Raw genomic sequence first — 20,044 nt, 5'->3', positions numbered from 1 at the left:
GGGGGTGGAATAAATGTAAAGTAGGGAGGATTTATCATGTGCCGTGGTTCATGATGTCTCCTGACAGGCCTGTTTAGGCTCAGGGAGGGGGAGGGAGAGGGAGAGGGAGAGAGTGTGAGTGCCTTACCATAGTGCCACCTCCCTAGACAGGTATTTGTATCCCTATGGGAGGCCCACCTAGTAACTCAAGGTGAGGGTTAAGTATTAGTGTAGGGGGTTAGGGGCCACTTTCACATTCAATGTGAGACGTACGAACAGAACAGTGGTCTCTTGTGAAGATTTGATGACCTACGGAGTGAGGAAACTCACTGAAAGATGAGATTTGTGCAATGTTCTCTCCACCTAGCTTGTTGTTACCCAGGTAGAGAGTCCATCAAGCTAGGTTGAGAGAACATTGCACAAATCTCATCTTGGAGTGAGTTTCCTCACTCTCTCTCTCTCTCTCTCTGTGTCTCTCATTAGCATAAGGTACACCCCTTTTTGGTATCGCATGCGATATTGGAAAATGAGGCCCATAGTCTTGTGTGTTATTCATTCTGCACCGGGCCTAGGACCGCCTCTGCAGTGTGTGGGTAATCATCATAGGGACTTCTGCAGTGGCTGTTTACAAAACTTGGCCATCCAATATGCATGTATGTCACATTTGTGCGTGTTTATCCAGACTGATTGGAGGCATTCCTGGGTGCGGGATTAGGGGCTGCGTTTGCATTTACAGGCATACTTTGTAAAATGCAACATTATGCAAGTACATTTGCAGGAAACCTTTGTGCACCCCCGATAGCAAGGTGTAACTTGTGTGGGTAGATTTACTGGGATAATTTTCAAAGTTGACTTTATGCACACATTTATGGCAGAAGTTCTGTGTGGGGTGTTTGAAAATAACCCCACCCCTGTGGATAAATTTATGTGTGGTGTTGAAAAATGTGCAACTTTTACCTGCACACAGAGTGGACAAGAATAAAAAAGCCCATTTCATTTGCTTATGGCTCTCAGAAAAGAAAGGCAGGCAACTGTTTGGGAAAGAAGGAAGACATTTCAGAAACTTTCTGGGGGTCGCAGCTGCTTTCAGAGTGGTAGACAAGACTGCAGTGATGAGTGCCTTGTCCTCCAGTTCTGAAGTTTTCTGTTCAGGGTGGAATAGCCTTGGAGGTCCATCTAGTGGAAGAATCGAAAGTGACAGACTCTTTCTGGGAATGTGCTAAAAAGGCCTTCTTTCTCTTCTCACAGCACAAATTGAAGTGATTCCATGTAAGATATGTGGAGACAAGTCCTCGGGGATTCATTATGGAGTCATCACGTGCGAGGGATGTAAGGTAAGGGACATGGACATCTCTTTGGGATCCACTGCACATCTACGCCTAGCTTTTTCTTTTAACTCTCATTGCAAAGCTTTCTGGATCTTGTAGTCTAGCTTTTATCCATTAGGGGAGAGAAGGCTTCAGTTCCCAGAGTGCTTTGCGCTGGAAGTTAAAGAGAGGGGATGGAGGACCCATGTGGTGCTGTGCTCTGCCTGCTAGGTGGTGGGATTGGGAGGCGAGGTTTCTGCTTCTTCCATTTTATTGTTGGACTTCAGCATTACATGTGGTGATAATATATGGACTTACTAATTGCCCAAGAATTATTTGAGTCATTGTGGTTGATGGTCCATGCTGGGAAGCCAGCATTCTTGTTTTATCCTTCTGGAGTCTTCTTGAAATTTCCAGACTGCTTCACAGTTTCTGTGTGACTAGCAACAGTAGCATGGGATAGACTTAGTTTTTGGGTACTTGCCAGGTTCTTATGGCCTGGTTTGGCCTCTGTTGGAAACAGGATGCTGGGCTTGATGGACCCTTGGTCTGACCCAGTATGGCAAGTTCTTATGTCCAATTTGAAAACTTTTGGTAATCTGACCAGATCCCTAAAGAGTGAGGGCATTCGTGTTAAATGTAAAATTGAGGACCTTAAAAATGAATGTTATAAAACTTGAATAAATATGTTCCATGAGTTTGGGGCCCTGCCAGGCAGGTGCATCCAAATATATTGCAAAATTGTATTTCTTTTTTGGGAGCAGGAGTGAGAAAGGAGCTGTTTGCAAAAAAAATGCGTTCCCTACTTTGTAGTAACTTGCTGTTGGGTTCTGCGGTTTGTTCTGTAATCCATCGTCTTTTCACCCCAGGGCTTCTTTCGACGGAGTCAGCAGAATAATGCCAGCTATTCCTGCTCTCGCCAGAGGAACTGTCTGATTGACCGGACCAACCGCAACAGATGCCAGCACTGCCGTCTGCAGAAGTGTCTGGCCTTGGGCATGTCACGCGACGGTAAGCCACAAAATATTACCCGGGATGTTGCTTTTATCTCCCTAGTGTGTGGCTTATATTTTGTAACCCTTGTAAATTCAGCTAAAGCATGGGCACAGGGCTACAAAGTTAATCATCTGTAGGACTAGAGGGAATGGGAACAGGGATACAGACCTGTCACCTCTAGGACTGGAGGGCTCAGGGAAGGATCACAGGGATACAGAGCCTGTTACCTATAGGACTGGAAGGGGATGGGCACAGATATACAGGACCTGTCACTTGTAGAACTGGAGGGCTCAGGGGATGGAACCTGTCACCCCTAGGATTAGGAAGCTTAGAGAACCAGCTCAGAGATACAGAGCCTGTCGCCTCTAGAGAACTGAGAGAACCAACACAGAGATACAGAGCCTGTCACGTTGAGGAATAATAGAGAGCTCGTAGAATGAGCACAGAGATACAGAGCCCCTCTCACTTTTAGGATTTGATGAAACCAAAGCTCCATTAATTAATTATATAATGTCATCCTTTTTGTTTTAATATTTATCAATTCTTAATCATGTTTTTTTCATTCTGTAGCTGTGAAATTTGGACGGATGTCCAAGAAGCAGCGTGACAGCCTGTACGCAGAAGTTCAGAAGCACCAGCAGAATCAGGAGCAGAGCTCCGTCAAAGACAGTCCTGAGGCCCTGACCCGCGTCTATACCACCAGTGTCAGCAGTGGCCTCTCTGACCTCGATGACATCAGTACCCTCTCTGACGGACTCCTCTTCGACCTCCCACTCACCCCCGAAGGAGGGAACTCCTATTATCACCTCGACCTGCTGACCTCCGCTCAACCATCCCCTGACCAGTCCAGCATTGACATGACTGATGCCAAAATGATCAAACAGGAGTCCCTGTATGATATGATGCTGGAGCCAGGACTGTTCACACATAGTCTTGGGGGTGCACAACTGTCTTCAGACATCTCGATGGTCGATATCGGTAGGTACAGATCAAAGAGCTTGAGTTGTTAGGATAGAAGGGTCAGGCATGGTCTGGTTCTTTAAATCCATCCCCCTAAGCATGCTGGGATTGATGGTTCTGTATTCTGTGTTGACAGAAGGCTGCAGTTTAAAAACCTGGACTAGCACCCAGTATTCCAGATGGATTGGAGTTAATTCATCCATGTCAGTACAGCTAAATTCTTGGATATTTAATGTTTCTTTCTTCCCTCCCCTCCCCCATTATAAGTTTTCTCTCCATTTCCCTTAGAAGAAAAGGAATTTGGGGGCATTATGAAGCATGATCTGTTATGTGGAGTCGCCTCCTGGATGCAGTACTGTGGTTTTCTGCCAAACTGGCTCCATTTCTTCGAGTCAGGTCTGATCCAGTCCTGGATTTACCTCATTGCACGCATGGACTTGTAGTTCTGATGTCCCCAAGAAAAACTGGAACTACAGTTCTGTGTGCAGTAGGGTAAAACGTGGACTGGATCAACCTGTCCTGAAAACTAGTGGAGCCATTTGGTAGCCCTTACAAGAATAAATAAACAGCACATGCAAAACATGTTGTTAAGAACTCATTTTTTTTTTTAAAAGGAATGATTTGAATTTTCTTCTGTCCACGCGGGGGATGTTTCATAGTGCTGTGCCCTCTAACGTTACGCTGCTTCTCTTTGGCCTCTTCCAGACCGCGTGGCTCAGAACGTCATCAAGTCCCACATGGAGACGTGTCAGTACACAACAGAGGAGCTGAAGAGGCTAGCCTGGACCCTCCACTCTCAGGAAGAAGTCCGAAATTTACAAAACAAGGTAACCCTGAGCCCCTCTGCCCACCACGTCCACCAGAAGAAGCCATCTTAACCCCATATCACCATGGCATGACAATCCACCAGGCCGCATTGGGATGGGAGTGAGGAAAACCAGGTCTGGAACTAAGCTCACGGTGATATGAAATGAGTTTGGTGACTCTGTTTTATTACATAGAAACATAGAAATGACGGCAGAAGAAGACCAAACGGCCCATCAAGTCTGCCCAGCAAGCTACGCACTTTATCCATTTTTTTTTCCCTTTTTCTCTCTCCCACCTGTTACTATTGGCTTCCAGTACCCTCCAGCCCTAATCCCCCTCCACTCAATCTAGAGAGCAGCTCTGTATCTGCATCCAAGTGACATCCAGCTCAATTGGGGGTAGCAACCGCTGCAACAAGCAGGCCACCCCCCTGCCCCATACTCTTACCCACCCCTGTTTTTATTTTTTTGTTTTGTTTTATTTATTTATTTATTTTTTGGAGATAGCAGCCCTCCATCCTTCCGCTCCGTGAAGGTGGAACACCAACTACTGGCCACTGGCATCCCGCTCCGTGAATGCCTCTGTGGCTACTGCCGCTCCGTGCAGTAGCCACAGAGGCATTCATAACTATACTCTATATTTTCATCCGTAAATGTAGAGTATAGTTATGAAGGTCAGATTTCCTTTTACTTGGCTTATTTCCCATTATCAACCATTGCATTAATTTCCCAATCTACAAAATCCTACACCATTTTTGTATGGCTTTGAGGTAGACAGTGTTGGTCTGCACAGGAAGGTGATGGAAATGTGTGTGTGTTGAGGGGGGAGGAGTGATCAGATTTGCAGGCCAATGCAATATCATCGTGTAAAAAATTGTGCACCGAAAATGGGCACTAATTGTTTGAATGCATGCACATCAGCCTCTCCTGAGCGCTCTATGCAGGGACGGGCAGTGGAGAATTTGTGCGTCACTAGCGCTCTGCCTCGGGCGCCCAGGAGAGTGGCTGTGCATCCACCACAGCCTGGCCAGAGCGCCCTTCCCACCCCCCACCCCCCCGGCAGGGCTGTACCCGATTGGTCCTTTTCACTGACATGTGACAGTGAATGAACCAATCGGCGGTACGAGAAGGCGTGAATAAATGAAGTGCCCGTCACTCAATATTAATTTATTCACTCCTTCAATCGGCCCAGAACTTGGAGATGCTGCTTTCTCTGCTTCCTCTTACTTAGTATCGCAACGTTACTAACAGGAGAAATCACAGAAAGCAGGATTTTTTTTTTTTTTTTTTTCGTGAGCCCTTGAGAGCAGCGTGCTTTAGCAGGTGTTAAATTTGCCACGTTAAAATGGGCACCTTGGCCACGCGGCAATTTTTGACATTGCAGGGTAATAGCTACTAAGCCTCATCTACATGGAATTTGCATGTGACGAGCGCTTTTAGCCACACGCACGATTGGACGTGCGTTTTGGATGCGCTGTTCCCGGTATTGCATCAGGCATTAGTCTAGCAGGGCCAAAACGCACATCCAGCCACGTGTTAAGTGGCGCGCTGACCTGAGCACCCGGTATTGTGTTGGCCTGATAGAGAGGAAAAATGGAACTGGGAGAAGGGTGGGGTGGTGGAGGCAGAGGGAGGAGGGAGGGTTACATACCTGTAGAGGGAGGGTAGCAGTGGTGGGGATAGGGGATTGTAGATATGGGGAGGGAAGGGGTTCAGAGCTGCCAGGTTCCAGGAGGGAGAATTTTTGGCCAGTCCTGATTTTGAACTTACATCCCAAAGGGAGTTTAGTCTACCCATTGAAATCAGCCCTGCAGGTTCCATAATGCATGGGTGGGGTTATTAGAAATCCAGGGCAGGTCTAAAAGCTTCCTCCCAGAAGTGGGTAACTTTGGCAGCTCTGGGAATTTGAATCGCTATGGGATGGTGGAAGTGGAGAGCGTTATGGATCTGGAAATGGAGGGGTGGGAGCAGCGTGGAGTGTCACAGATTTGGAGAAGGAGAGGGGGTGCCGTTCTTGATCTCGCTGATGAAGCGCTCTCTCTCCCTTCCCTCCTCAGTCCTGCGAGCTCCTCTGGCAGCAGTGTGCACAGCACATCTCCAGTGCCATCCAGTACGTGGTGGAGTTTGCCAAGCGCATTGACGGCTTCATGGACCTGTGTCAAAACGACCAAATCATCCTCCTGAAAGCAGGTGCGTGTCTCACGGTAACACAGTGATGACGGCAGAAAAAGACCCAATGGCCCATCCATCTGCCCAGCAAGTTTCCTATCTTAGTAACTGCCGCTCCATGCAGGCTGCCCCCAAGCCTTATGTGAAGGGTGGTATATAGTAACACTAAAGGGTGTCAAAGCCATAATAAACGTTATTGCTAGCAACATTTTTACAGGGTGAGCAGCCTTCCTGATAATTCAGACAGTGCTGCTGCTTGAACGTGCTTTGCTTTTGGACTTGGCCATAGAAGCAGGCCTGTCTGCGTATCAGTACCCCAGACCATAAAAGTCAGGGGCAAGCATTGGCTGTCACCTGAATCCAGTTCCCCTTTCCCCCTCTCCCGCCCATCCTTCTGAAAAGGCAAATCCCCGCCCCCCCCTTTCCACCAATACCAGAAGCCCAGCAACAACCAGCACCGTCTAAACAGAGAGTGCAGTTTGAACCAGGGCAGTAATTCCCAATTCCCGACTATGTAACTTTCTCATTCGTATAGCACACTTTTGCACTATATTATAAATTATCCTTCACATGCTTACAAGCGTTTTATAATCTCAGCTTTGAGAACAGGGAGATTAAGCGCTTGTGGATGGTTGGAGTCAGGGAAGGGAGAGAGTGGATGGAGCTCCAGGGGTGCCACTCTCTGTCCTGACCCCCACCCCGGGGCCCCCATCTCTACCAGCGCCTCGAGGTTTAGGATATTCCAAATACATTTTAGCCGACTGCAGCAGTAATTCTGCGTGGGCAGGGTATTGTTTTCTGTTGTGCCATAGGGATCATTGCTTGAGTGTTCCTCCCTTCCTTGTGGCTCCCTACCCAGGGCAGATTTGTCCTCGGAGAGCTGAAGTTATTTTCTCCATGGTTTGGGGCGTGGGGTGCAGTAGGAGAAGCTTCCTGCAAGCCCCTCTGTGGCGCTCCGCATGCTTCCAGGGCCGCTCCCTGATCGCTTTCGTGGCAGGTGAAGGGGGGGGGGGGGGGGGGCCATACAAGCTGCCGCTTTCATGGAGATGACAGCCCTGCTTAGGGTCCTCCACCCGGCGCCAGATTAGCTGAGTGGTTCAGAGCTGCATGCCAAGCCTCTTCCTGTTGGCTTTATGTGCCGGCTGCTGGGCTTGCCGTTCCTTTGCGTTTGCTTCCCCCAGAACTCTCCCGGCATTCACGTATTAGAACGGTCGGTCCAAATGAGCCAGCACCGTTGGCATCTCGCAGTCCGGCGGATTTTAAAAGCCCCCACATGCACCAAAGCCGAGAGTTACGCGCGCGCGACTCCGGCGCGCCGCGCAGATTAAAAAAAAACCGCACGAGTGTGCGTACATATCAGAAAGTTCGGAAAAGGGGCGCGGCGTGGGCAGGCTGAGCCTGTGACACGAATTCTGTATTTATGCGCACAGACGCGCTCCGTGGTCCCCTGCTGCATAACTTTACTTCTGCTGTGGGTGGCGTGAAAGTAATAAAACAAAAAAAAACTGAGGCTAGTCAGAGGGGTTTTAAGGCTCGGGGCAAATAGGGGAAAAGGGTGACAAGCTAGCTAGGGGGTTTAGGAAGTCCTCTCCTTTTACTGGGGTGAACTGGGAACGAACTGGGGAAACGGGTAAGTGCGTCGGCGCACGCATCTACTAAAATCCCCTCCCCACTCACGCGATCGAGGCGGCATTTGCCTGCACATGCACGCATCAGTATAAAGTCGTACGGCCAGTTTTGTGACAGGCGCGCGTGTGTGTGTGTTATAAAATCGCCGCGTCCATGTGTGCGAGCTGGCACACGCGCGCAGGCCTTAAAATTCACCCACAGCCCTCCTGCTCTCTCTCATTGATCAGGTGAGGTCAGGACAAACAAATTCTGCTGGAAAGGATTCTCTCATTGTTCTCACCTGAATGTCCTTTTCTTCCTTGTAGTTTGTTTTTTTTTTTCCCCTTGTTTCTCCTGTGCAATAATTTAACATTTTAGATTCTTAGTTGGGTTTCGGTACGCTTTGCCCATTTTTTTTCTTTTCTTGAAATATTGCTTGCTCGCCACTCAATGCACAAACTGAGGATATTTTGCTGTTTCTTGGGAAGGGCGGAAGTTTGCTGTGGGATATTTTTTTTTTTTTTTATTAACTTCTATTATTCAGAATGTAAACGCTAGCTGCCCTTGTCCTGGGACATGACATTCATGCCTTTCACCTCCTTCCCCTCTCCTCTGCTACGATCTAATCTGTATTAGGTTGCCTGGAGGTGCTGCTGATTCGAATGAGTCGGGCCTTCAACCCCTTAAACAACACAGTCTTCTTTGAAGGGAAGTTTGGCAGTATCCAGATGTTCAAATCACTCGGTAAGAGCTGTTCGTTCTTCTCTGTTGGATCAAGCTGTCCTGAACACAACACGCTGTGAACAAATTTTAAGCTCAGTTAAGGAGGGATTCATGTAGTTGCTTGCATGATGTTCTGGTATAGGGATTCACGGGGATGTCACTAAAATAAAAAAAAAATAAAAAAAAAAAGAGCCATTAGCTGAGGGCAGAGTTGGAAGGGTTGAGTGCAAGGGAGGGTCATTGTGTAAGGTGTGGTCCTCATACCCTCCCTCTGAGACTGAACCACTTCACACTCGCTCCTGAGCCCTCCGGTCACAGAGAATCTTCTCTTGGGCTTCCTCTGCCAGGAAGCCCTGAGACAAGTCTTAAGAATTACACCACAGCATTTATTTATTTATTTATTTATTTAATGTTTTTATATACCGGCATTCATGATAAAATCACATCATGCTGGTTTACATTAAAACAGTGGTGCATAGAAAGAAAAAACAAACTGGAACTGTAGTGCGGAAGAAAGCAGTTACAAAAAACAGGGATGCTTAAACTGGGAGAGGAAGGAAAAAGAAAAGGTTAATAGCATTTTAAATATTTACAACGAACAGTTAAATGAGCTGGTTGTATTATAGAACTTGAAGTTGAAGGACATTAGTTGGAGTCCGGGAAAGCTTGTTTGAAGAGCCAAGTCTTAAGTCTCTTCCTGAAGGTTGGGAGGCAGGGTTCCTGTCTTAGGTCTGGGGGGATGGAATTCCATAAAGGGGGACCGGCGGTAGAGAGGGCCCGATCTCTCAAGGTAATATGTCTAGTGGCTTTGGTTGGAGGAACCTGGAGTGAACCTCTATATGCATCTCTGGTAGGTCTTGAAGAATTGTGTAAGAGGAGAGGAATTTGCAGGTCGATAGAAGTATGTTGATGAATGATTTTGTAGATAACGGAGATGGATTTGTAGAGAATTCTGAAGTGCACTGGCAGCCAATGAAGGCTTTTTAGGATAGGGGAGATGTGATCTCTTCTTCTGGTGTTTGTTAATATTCGTGCTGCCGCATTTTGTACCATCTAAAGCGGTTTGGTATAGGAGGAAGGGAGACCTAATAGGATAGAATTGCAATAGTCTAACTTTGAGAAAACTAATGCCTGAAGGATTGTTCTAAAGTCCTGCAAGTGAAAGAGAGGTCTTATCCTTTTCAGGACTTGGAGTTTGTGAAAACAGTCTTTGGTAGTTTTGTTGATAGAAGCTTTCAAATTCATCCGATTGTCAATTAAAACTCCAAGGTCTCTCAGTTGCGTGGATTGTGGGATGCCAGGGGTGCGTGGAAGTGATGTTACTGTTCTCGGGAGAGATGAGCAGGAGTTCGGTTTTGGAGGAATTTAATACTAAGTTTAGACTAGTGAGGAGGAGTTTGATTTGTTGGTGGCAGTTTTCCCAGTGATCTAGTGTTTTCAAGTATGTGTCTTTAACAGGGATTATTATCTGAATATCGTCCGCATATAGAAAATGTTTTATATTGAGGCTGGAGAGGAGCTGGCATAGCGGTAAGAGATAGATGTTAAAGAGCGTAGGGGACAGAGAGGAACCCTGTGGGACTCCTACGGTTGAATTGTAACGTGATGATTCTTTGTTTTGGATTTTAACCTTGTAGCCTCTGTTGTTGAGAAGTTTTGAACCAATTAAGTGCGGCGCCAGTAATTCCTATTGCCGCCAACTGATTTATGAGGATGGAGTGATTGACAGTGTCAAACGCTGCCGAGAGGTCCAGTAGAATCAGTAGAAATGATTGTCCTTTGTCGAGGCCCATGATGAAGTAGTCTGTCAGGGAAATGAGGAGTGATTCTGTGCTAAAGGCTTTGCGGAACCCATGTTGGGAGGGGAACAGGAGATTATTATCTTCTAAGTAGTCTGAAAGTTGAGTGTTCACTAATTTTTCCATGAGTTTTGCTATGAAGGGCAGGTTGGCGATCGGGCGGAAGTTATTTGGGTCTTTAGGATCCAGATTGGGTTTTTTTTAGGAGTGGTTTGAGAGAAGCCAATTTAAGGTCCTCTGGATAGAGTCCTTCGGAGAGAGAACAATTAATGATGTCCGCCAGAATTTTGGAAATGGAGTCTGGAATTGTCAAGAGGAGTTTCGTAGGAATGTGATCCGTAGGATGAGAGGAAGGTTTCATTCTCCTTAATGCTACTTGTATCTCAGTGGAGGAGATGGGATCGAAAGCTTCAAGACGGGTGCTTTTGAAGTAGAGATTAAAAGAAGTCTAGTATGAGGTGGTATTGGAGGGCAGCTGTGTTAGAAGGCTGGCAATTTTGTTTTGGAAAAATAGAGCTAGTTCTTCCGCTTTAGCTTGTGCTAGGTTGCTAGGAACTTCCAGGGGGTTGATTTGGGTAAGGCTAGATACATAGGCAAAGAGTGCTTTGGCATCGAAGACCAGGTTATGGATCTTGGAGGCGTAAAAGTCCCTTTTTGATTTTAGAGTAGAGGACTTGTATTGGTGTAGTGTAGATTTGTAGGCGGAGAGTGTGTTGGCACATGGGGCTTTGCGCCATTTGCTCTCTTTCTGCCTTAAGCATGAACAAAAACCCTGTAGCTGGAAGTTTACCTGGGCTTTGGTCGGGTCTTGCCAGCTGAGCACTTGCCCAGTGGTTCAGTTAAAGTATCGAAGACCAGAAAGCACCAGGTCATACCAGCATGTTATGCAGAATTAGATCAAGAGAACAAAAATGCCAAAAAAAAAAAAGATTTCATCTGTTGTGAGTCTGGTTTGGTGCTTTATAAAATACAAACCCGCCCCCAAAAAAACAGGTTCGTCAGGTTTTCTGCCCCTCCTAATGCAGCCTTACGGTGAAAAGAGGTGTCGAGGGACTCCTTTTTGGTACACTGCTGCTCGTTTATTGGAGTCAGTCCAGCTATTATTAAAAGAGTTTTGAATGACGCTGTATTCATTTGGACTGATCTTATGAAGCACTTACACACATCCCTTGTTTTTTGTGTGTGATTGTTTTTGCCTTCCTTTTGGGCCTTATAAAAATTACCTCCATCCCTCCCCCTGAGGACTTGCGTGAAGCTTGCTCCTGCTAGTTCCTGGGCCTCTAATACTGAGCTCTCCATCCTGTCTTCCCCAGGCTGCGATGATTTGGTCAGTGCTATCTTCGAGCTGGGAAGGACTCTGTGTCGTCTCCAACTCTCGGACGAGGAGCTTGCACTCTTCACGGCTGCCGTCCTGCTGTCTCCAGGTACTGTTAGGCTGGGGATGGATGAGGCGGGGTGATCCAGGGGTTAGAAAGCCCACCTTCTGGCTGGCGTCTGCTCTGTCCTGTTCACGAAACCTCAAGGAATGATCTTTGCTGGAATGACTGGGCCTCTCTGTGATTTGCAGATCGCCCCTGGCTGACAGAATCCAGGAAAGTGCAGAAGCTGCAGGAGCAGGTTTATCTGGCGTTGCAGCATGAGCTCCAAAAGAAACACGCTAATGATGACCTTCTGGCCAAGGTAAGTCCTCCAGGGACGTTGCAAAAAAAAACCAACCCAATGCATTACATTTGGGGAGGGAGGGTTAACATTTCACCTTCTTTCCTGGCCTTTCCCCCTCGTTAAGGGCACATAGTCTGCAGCATCTCATGTGTGGAGAAGATTCATTGTGGACTTCCAAGGGGGTGATTTTGAGCAGTCCATGTTTTGCATTTACAATGGGTGCTTTATAGCAAATGCCCACCGCTGCCGCAGAACCTAACGGGAGGGGCGGAGCATGGGGATGCAAAGTAGTGCTGGTAACCTTTCAAAGCGAATGCACTTGTGCCGTTGTGCTACCCTGACCCCACAGGAGCGCCTCTTTAAGACAGACAAAAGTGCATAGGTCGTACAAGCTGATGCACGCTTCCAGCCACACAGAGGAGCACAGTTTTTTGGGCAGGGCAGTTTGCACAGGTACATGGCTTTGAAGCTTGCCCTCTGCATGACTGTGAAACGCATTAACAAATAATCTAGGTGATGCAGTCGTATCTCTTTCTCTTCCTTCTGACAAGAAGACAATTTGTACATGCATAGTAAACTAGAAGAGGGGCAGAAGGTGGAGCCTTCTGTCTACAATAACCCATTCAGAAGCCCTGACATTCCCATGGCAGTAATTGGTCATCAGCATGAAGGCACCTTTAGATTTGTTTTAGGAAACGTATTATTCTTTAGGCCTTGGCTTAGGGTGGCTCTAGCTCTGAGATGACACTTATGGTGTGGCAAATGCTTTGACTTAAGGTAATAATTTGGACCCTTAACTCCTCCCACCCATGCATTATCGGCCTGTTAGTGGCTTGTACCTTCAATTGCCTGCTACACTTCCCTACCCCCAAAAGCAAATTATTGGTCCTTACCTAGAAAAATGAGGTTCCTTTCCAGCTGGGAACCAAGACTCTGCAGCCTCCCTCCTTCTTGATACATATTTGATCTGTCACACAAAAAATAACTTGTTTTGTGGTGTTTCTGTCTTCATCCTTCAGATGATTTCCAAGCTGCCCTTGATGAAAACTATATGCAGTCTGCACATGGATAAGTTGGAATTCTTCCGGCTCCTGCATCCTGACACTGCCAAGGACTTCCCTCCGCTGTACAAGGAGGTCTTCAACTACGAGCTTCAGTACTCGGACCTGAGAGAGAGCTAGAGCTGCTGACAGAGAGTAAAGACTGTAACCTTTTCTTTCTCTGTCCCCTTGCTCCCTCTCCTTTCCCCCCAAACCCAACAATTAGGGGAATGCAGTAGGGGAGGGCGGCCTAAGAGGCCTGAACCCAGCAGCTATGGACCCCTCAGAGACCGGCTACGGTAGCGTTTGAATGTGCTACGCCTTAGAAACAGCGAGGTGACCTTCACCAGCGAATGTCAACTCTCCACCCGGTGGTGGAGCTGGGGATTCTGGGAGGAGTGCGGGTCTCCTCCTTTCCTGCCGCATTTTGGAAGGCAGGAGGGTGATGCTTGGAAAGCACGTTTCGCAGACTGGAATTCACTCGTTTTGTTGGGCGCCCGAGGCCTGGTCCAATACTGGCTAACTCAAACCGGAAGCCAGCAGCTGTGGGTGAGGGTGCCAGGGAATAGAGGTCTGGAGACTCAGACTGCTTCAGGAGGATGATGGGGGGATTCTTGTGCTCAGTAGGAGGGATGTCACCGTTCTCCCCTTCCTCGGAGTTTCTCTTTCTCCTCCTCCCCGCCTACTGACCCAGCATTTACACATCTTATGCACTACTTTGGTACCAGCTCTGTGTGGAGCTCTTTGGGGAAGGGGCTCTGGATTTTGTGGAAGAGTATTGAATTTGTCATCAGTTCAAACTTTTCTTAATCTGGAGCCCCACTGTAAATTCAGAGGGGTTCTCATTGCTGGAGATTTCTTAATCAGATGTTAATTAACCGGGGCATTCCCGGAAGACTAGTGATGTGCGTATATAGATGATGTTAGAGGCTTCAGATCAATGGTTTTTATTTATAATAATGATCCGGATCCTCTAGCTTCATTGTGCCCTTTAGCAGAAGACTGGCTTTGGCGATTCCTTAGTTTTATCAGCCAAGGGTAGGAATTACGTTCTTGATTTGAGCCCATAAGTGTGACTGTCTCAGAAAAGGAGGAGCACACAATCCCACAAGAACAGGGGATACCAGCAACCCCTTCCGGCTGGCTTTTTTTTTTCCACTGTAAAGCTGCTATCCTCACTGTTTAGCCCACTTCACTCCATTATAAAGCACTACAGTACCTTCAACCTGTGAGATCAGTTATCTGGCTAAATCACTGCTTTTAAGTGGAATGTTGCTCCCATAGAGTGGCTGGATTCAAACAACAAAGACTGACCCATAGCACCTATTGATGGAGAAGGGGTTTACTCTGTACTATTACTCTACAAAATAAGGGGCTGAGGTGCCCTAGGCACAGAGCTTGACTTGGACTGTCAAAATCACCAACTCTTCTCAGTGAGCGTGGCAGTTGTCTGGCCCTTGTGACCTTCCACTTGTCCTGGAACTGTACCTGCACTGACCGCTCCAGTCCTGTGACCGAACCCACACCGATCTCCCCAGTCCAGTGACCATAACCACACTGACTTCCCCAGTCTTGTGACCAAAGCCATCCTGACCTTCCAGCTGTCCTATAACTATACCTGAATTGGCTCCCACTCCCATCAGTGAAATAAAAAATCAATTCTGTGTCCTTGCCAAAGGATTGTGCCTTTTGTGGCCATTCGTAAGAACAGCGACTGTGCAGTGTCTGGCATTGTGAAAGGACTAGAAAGAGTATGAGAAAAAAAAAATTCAGTCTAAGGGGACAATTTTGAAAACCCTGTGGAGGGGCACTCTTAACTGGCCATGACGTAGGTGGTAGATTGTCCCTGTGACCAAGGATAGTGCTGACATTTCAGGGCTACTTGGCTAAGTCCTCCTCTCAGCCCAGGAATGCCTCTGCAGTTGCCCACTTTTAGTGCAGCTGAATCAAGCCACCTAGTGGCTAGATTTACCCATTCTCTGAGGCGAGATTTGCACTCCTTGGTTAACTGACTAGAGTAGACCCCATTGAAAATTGTCCTCTACGAGTTAGAGCCAGAAGGAGGAGGAAATGAACATAAGAAATTGCCATGCTGGGTCAGACCAAGGGTCCATCAAGCCCAGTATCCAGTTTCCAACAGAGGCCAAACCAGATCACAAGAACCTGGCAATTACCCAAACACTAAGAAGATCCCATGCTACTGATGCAATTAATAGCAGTGGCTATTCCCCAAGTAAACTTGATTAATAGCACTTAATGGACTTCTCCTCCAAGAACTTATCCAAACCTTTTTTGAACCCAGCTACACTAACTGCACTAACCACATCCTCTGGCAACAAATTCCAGAGCTTTATTGTGCATGAGTGAAAAAGAATTTTCTCTGATTAGTCTTAAATGTGTTACTTGCTAACTTCATGGCGTGCCCCCTAGTCCTTCTATTATTCGAAAGTGTAAATAACCGATTCACATCGACTCATTCAAGACCTCTCATGATCTTAATGACCTCTATCATATCCCCCCTCAGCCGTCTTAGAGGCAGTAATTATTATTCCTCAGATGCGTATAGACAGTCTCCATGTTTTATGTTTCTCTGGCCTCCCAACAAGACGTGTGGTATTGTACGTTACCAGCTCGGAGGTCAGAATCATCCTGCAAAAAAAAGTGGGAGAGAAGAAATGTAGGGGTTAGATGAAAAGGGGAAACAGAAAATGGAAGCTGGCATTTGATGGTAAAACATTAATGGGAGGAGGAATAGCCTAGTGGTTAGAGCAGTGGATTATAAACCAGGAGACCAGGGTTCAAGTCCTGCTGTCGCTCCTTGTGACCCTGGGCAAGTCACTTTACCCTCCATTGCCTCAGGTACAAAACTTAGATTGTTAGCCCTCTGGGGATAGAGAAATACCTACAGTACCTGAGTGTAAACTGGTGTGATATCTCAATTGAGATCAAATGTCGGTATATATAAATAAATAAAAAATAATGCTATGAACATAGTAACAAAATAATGACGGAAGAAATGGTCCGTCCAGTCTGCCCAGCAAGCTTCTTGTGGCAGTATCTGCCACACAGTGCAGGTTACCCCCAAGTTTCTCTTTTCTTGGGTGAGGAGCCTGCTTGAAAATTCAGAGCGTGCTGCTTGACGTGCTTTGCTTATGGACTTGGGCCATAGAAGCAGTCCTGCGGTGTTTTTCCTTGTGTCTGCATATTCGTACCCCAAACCATAAAAGTCAGGGCCTGTGTTTGGTTGTTGTGTGAATCCAATACCTCTTCTCCCTCCCCCCCCCCCCCCCCCCCCCCCCCCATCCCCCCCCCCCCCCCCCCCCCCCACCCGCTGCAAAAAGTGGGAGAGTGATGCCCCATGCTTATCAGTTCCCCAGACCATAAAAGGCAGGGCCCTCATTGGGTGTTGTCTGAATCCAAATCCCTGTTTTGCCCCTGTTGAAGCGGAGAGCAATGTTGCACTTGTATCAAAGCATCAAGGCTTATTGGTTAAGGGTAGTGAACCCTATACCTTCTGAAGCGAGACACCAGGCCCCACCTCCATCCTAGGCCTGCTGTGATTCTTTTGTGACTTGCAGCCCATGTCTTCTGACATTATCAGCTGAAATCCTGTTCATTTCTTGCACCATGGAGAGAGGAATGTGTTCTGTCTATAGCTGCCATCACAAGCCAGCTACATTTTCATCCTTTTGTCTGGTGATGTAAGCTTGTTCAAGAGAACGACACCCACGCCCCCCACTCCACTGTCTCCTCCGTCCACTGCCTCCAGTACCTGAAGGTTTAGAAGGTAGACACAGTCCAAACAAACAACAGAAGACCCACGTACAGATAACTGGAAGGCCTCAGAATGGCTTGAAAAAACAACTTCCCAAACACCAAATATATTCTCCCTGGCTCCAAGACCCCCCTCCTTTAATTTTATTCCCGTTTCTGTATTTCCTTTGAAAAATAAGGAACTGAAGCTGATTTTCTTTCTGTGGAGGATTTGTGTTGTATTTACAGAGATGAAAACTCTGTGATTCACACACATCTTCATGCATACACTACAATAAAGAGAAACCTTAGCACTGTGTATACAAAAAAATATATTTGGTATATAAAAAATAATATATTTGTATGTGTGTGTCTGTGGTATATATATATATATATTATATATATATATGCATTTATATACACAGTATACACACACAGAAATATATTCTTGTGAATGATGGTGCAAAGCAATGCATCGTCATTTTTTGTTTTTATGAGTGTGAGAAATAAATGAAATAATAATTGATGCACTCTTCACACCTACTGATCAGTGACAGGGTTTGCCAACAGTGAGAATTACTGACAGTGGGGAAAAAAAAAAGGGACATGTCTGTGTAAAAATAATTTCATGTCCGTATGCAGAGCCGAGGCCCTATCTATGTCTTTGGGTTCCGTGGGCTCAGGCTTTGCAAGGCTGCAGTACTCACGAGTTGAGAACTTGCTCAGTGCATAGAGGGGCAAGTCCAGCTGTGCACAGAATGGTTGACAGTAAAACACGTGTCATTAAAAAAAGGAAAAAGTCGTTTGTCAGTAAAACCTGGGAACATGTCATGAGTGGCAACCCTGCCCAGTGGCAGCAGGAAAAAAAATTATTGATAACTTTTATTTTTCTTTCCTAGAGTAGAGTTTTCTTTCTAGAGAAGCAAACAGCTTCTCATTGAATGTCTTGTCTTGTAAGATTGCCATTTCTATTTTTTTTAAGAAAATGAAGAAAACCAAAAACAAAACTGAAGATAAAGCAAGATTATTATTAATATTATTATTGTTCATATTATAGCCAACTGGTGATGTGCACAGTGGGGAAAAACTGTTTATTTAAAACAAAATGTATAGCAATGGCCTTTTTCTGAATGTTTTTTGTAAAAAAAAAAATGTAAAAAACCTAAAAAAAAAAAGAATTATATTGTATAAAAAAGCAGTTTTAATGAGGTGTATTCTATAGCACTATAGATTGTGGGTGTGTGTGTTATATAGAGATATATATACATATATTGCACAAGCTTTCCTAGAAGAAAATAAAAGTCTTTTATGGAATTAAAGTGTGCTGAACAAAAATTGTATTTTTTTAAACTATTTATTTATAGAATTTTAACAAAAATACAACAAAATATTGCAGTTCATGCAAGTTTTCTTATGAGAAGCAAAACAAGCAAGCAAGAAAACCAATAAGAAGAAATAATGTCATTAAAAAAAACCAAAAGTTCATAACTGGAGAAACAAATGATAACAAATTGCAAGTATATCCTGTAAACTCGGCTAATCATTCACAATTAACAAACAAAACTTAGATTTCTACACCGCATTACCTTTATCCTCAAGGAACCTTTTTAATTCTACAGAATCATAAAAAAAAAATAAACTTAGTCCCTTGATATACTATTACACACTTCAGGGAAATTTAAGAAAATAAGAAGCCCCCAAGTCTAAAACGTGGGATTTTAATTGTAAAAAGGATTTTCTCCGCAACTGCATATATTTAGATAGGTCAAGAAAGACATTCACTTTTCCTCCTGAAAAGTAGGATAATCTATGTCTAAAAAGTAATTTCCACACCAGGTCTCGATCCATGTCCAGCGCAAAAGTTACTATCAGGGTTTCCCTAACAACAATATCATCTTGAGAATTTTCTAATAAAGCAGAAATGTCTAACCTAGCAAATGAAACCAATATGTCAATGTCTCTTTGAGCGACAGGCAATCTTTTTTGAGAAGAAACATAATATACTTTAGGTACAGCAGGCATATTTTGAGGCAGTATCTTCAAAATCCCAGTAAAATATTTTTTAACCATCACATGAGGTGATTCATATCGCCTTCTGGGAAAATGAACAAAACATAGATTTTTATATCTAACAGATTTTCCAAGGATTTCAAGTCTAGTGCGAAGAAACATATCTTTAAACAACGCTCCGTGAATAGATAAAACTTCAGAAACCTGATTAGAAAGGGATCCTAAGAGGGAAGAATGACTGTCCAACAGAGATTTATAGGACTCAATTGGCAAGGAAGCATCAACTGAAAATTTACAAGGTTTAGCCACGCATGCCTCCAGTATACCTTCAACACGCTGCAGAGAAAGAGCTAAGTCACCAAAGGAAATAAAATATTCGTATTCCTCTGAAATTCAGGGAAGGCAACTGGAACGGCGAGACAGTCGGGAATCCATGGAGAATGCAGAGTCCATGAGAGGTTGTGAAGGAGGAGTCCAATTCTCGGGGCTAAGAAGACAATTACTCAGAGTGACACTGGAAATCCCACCATCAGCATCCCTCCTAGAGCACTCTAAACTTGTTGGATTATGGGAGTAGTGACCCAAGAGTCCAGAGGGCCAGAAGCAGGGGCTATGGCCACTGCAGATGGTAACATGTTGTCACTTCCTCTTCTTATCTATGAGCCTGCAAATCAACTTACTTGCAACATTGCAGCCAAGGAGGCAGAACAAAGGATCACCTCAAGGATCCACAGAACCTTTGGCTCATGATTTAGGTTGTGCACCAATGGCTGCACACAGTAAGCTTGCAGATCTTAGTAGGCTCCAGATGCTTAGGTGGTGATAGTAACGGGGAGGAGTCAGCAGCATTCCTTCCACCCGCCCAATAACCAGTAATTCTGGGAACCAGCAGGTAATTCTGCCACACAGGGTCTCTCGAGCACTCCATGGACTTGTGAGTGATAAGAAGGCCAATATTCTCCACTGCAATGTAAAATGTTTCCCCCATACGTATTTATTTATTTATTTATTTCAGATTTTTATATACCGGCATTCGAGACAGCAGTCACATCGTGCTGGTTCACATAAAACAGGGGTGCATAGTAAACATGTAAACGTATAAAATAGAAGACATTTTTTTTCCTTCTTTATTTAACATTTTCTTTGAACATATCAACAGTTAGAGATTGCAGTCAACAGTTACAAAATAAATCATGAGACTTGTTCACACCCGGCAGTCTCTTATACCATAT

At 45.4% G+C, this 20,044-nt stretch overlaps 1 protein-coding gene across 1 annotated transcript in view; it reads left to right on the top strand.

The window, feature by feature from the left end:
* The window catches only part of LOC115097837 (nuclear receptor ROR-beta-like), a 55,814-nt gene extending 40,628 nt beyond the window's left edge, over window positions 1-15,186 (top strand). The window contains exons 2-10 of the mRNA XM_029613942.1: window positions 1,228-1,313; window positions 2,156-2,297; window positions 2,853-3,260; window positions 3,948-4,069; window positions 6,106-6,238; window positions 8,462-8,569; window positions 11,661-11,771; window positions 11,915-12,027; window positions 13,029-15,186. Coding sequence (XP_029469802.1) covers window positions 1,228-1,313; window positions 2,156-2,297; window positions 2,853-3,260; window positions 3,948-4,069; window positions 6,106-6,238; window positions 8,462-8,569; window positions 11,661-11,771; window positions 11,915-12,027; window positions 13,029-13,190 — 1,385 coding nt within the window. The 3' untranslated portion in view covers window positions 13,191-15,186. The remainder of the gene's footprint in view (window positions 1-1,227; window positions 1,314-2,155; window positions 2,298-2,852; window positions 3,261-3,947; window positions 4,070-6,105; window positions 6,239-8,461; window positions 8,570-11,660; window positions 11,772-11,914; window positions 12,028-13,028) is intronic.
* The last annotated feature ends 4,858 nt before the right edge of the window (window positions 15,187-20,044 follow it).

The sequence above is a fragment of the Rhinatrema bivittatum genome, chromosome 8, assembly GCF_901001135.1.
Source record: "Rhinatrema bivittatum chromosome 8, aRhiBiv1.1, whole genome shotgun sequence".
Taxonomy (NCBI): Eukaryota; Metazoa; Chordata; class Amphibia; order Gymnophiona; family Rhinatrematidae; genus Rhinatrema; species Rhinatrema bivittatum.
This window is presented reverse-complemented; position numbering and strand designations above follow the sequence as displayed.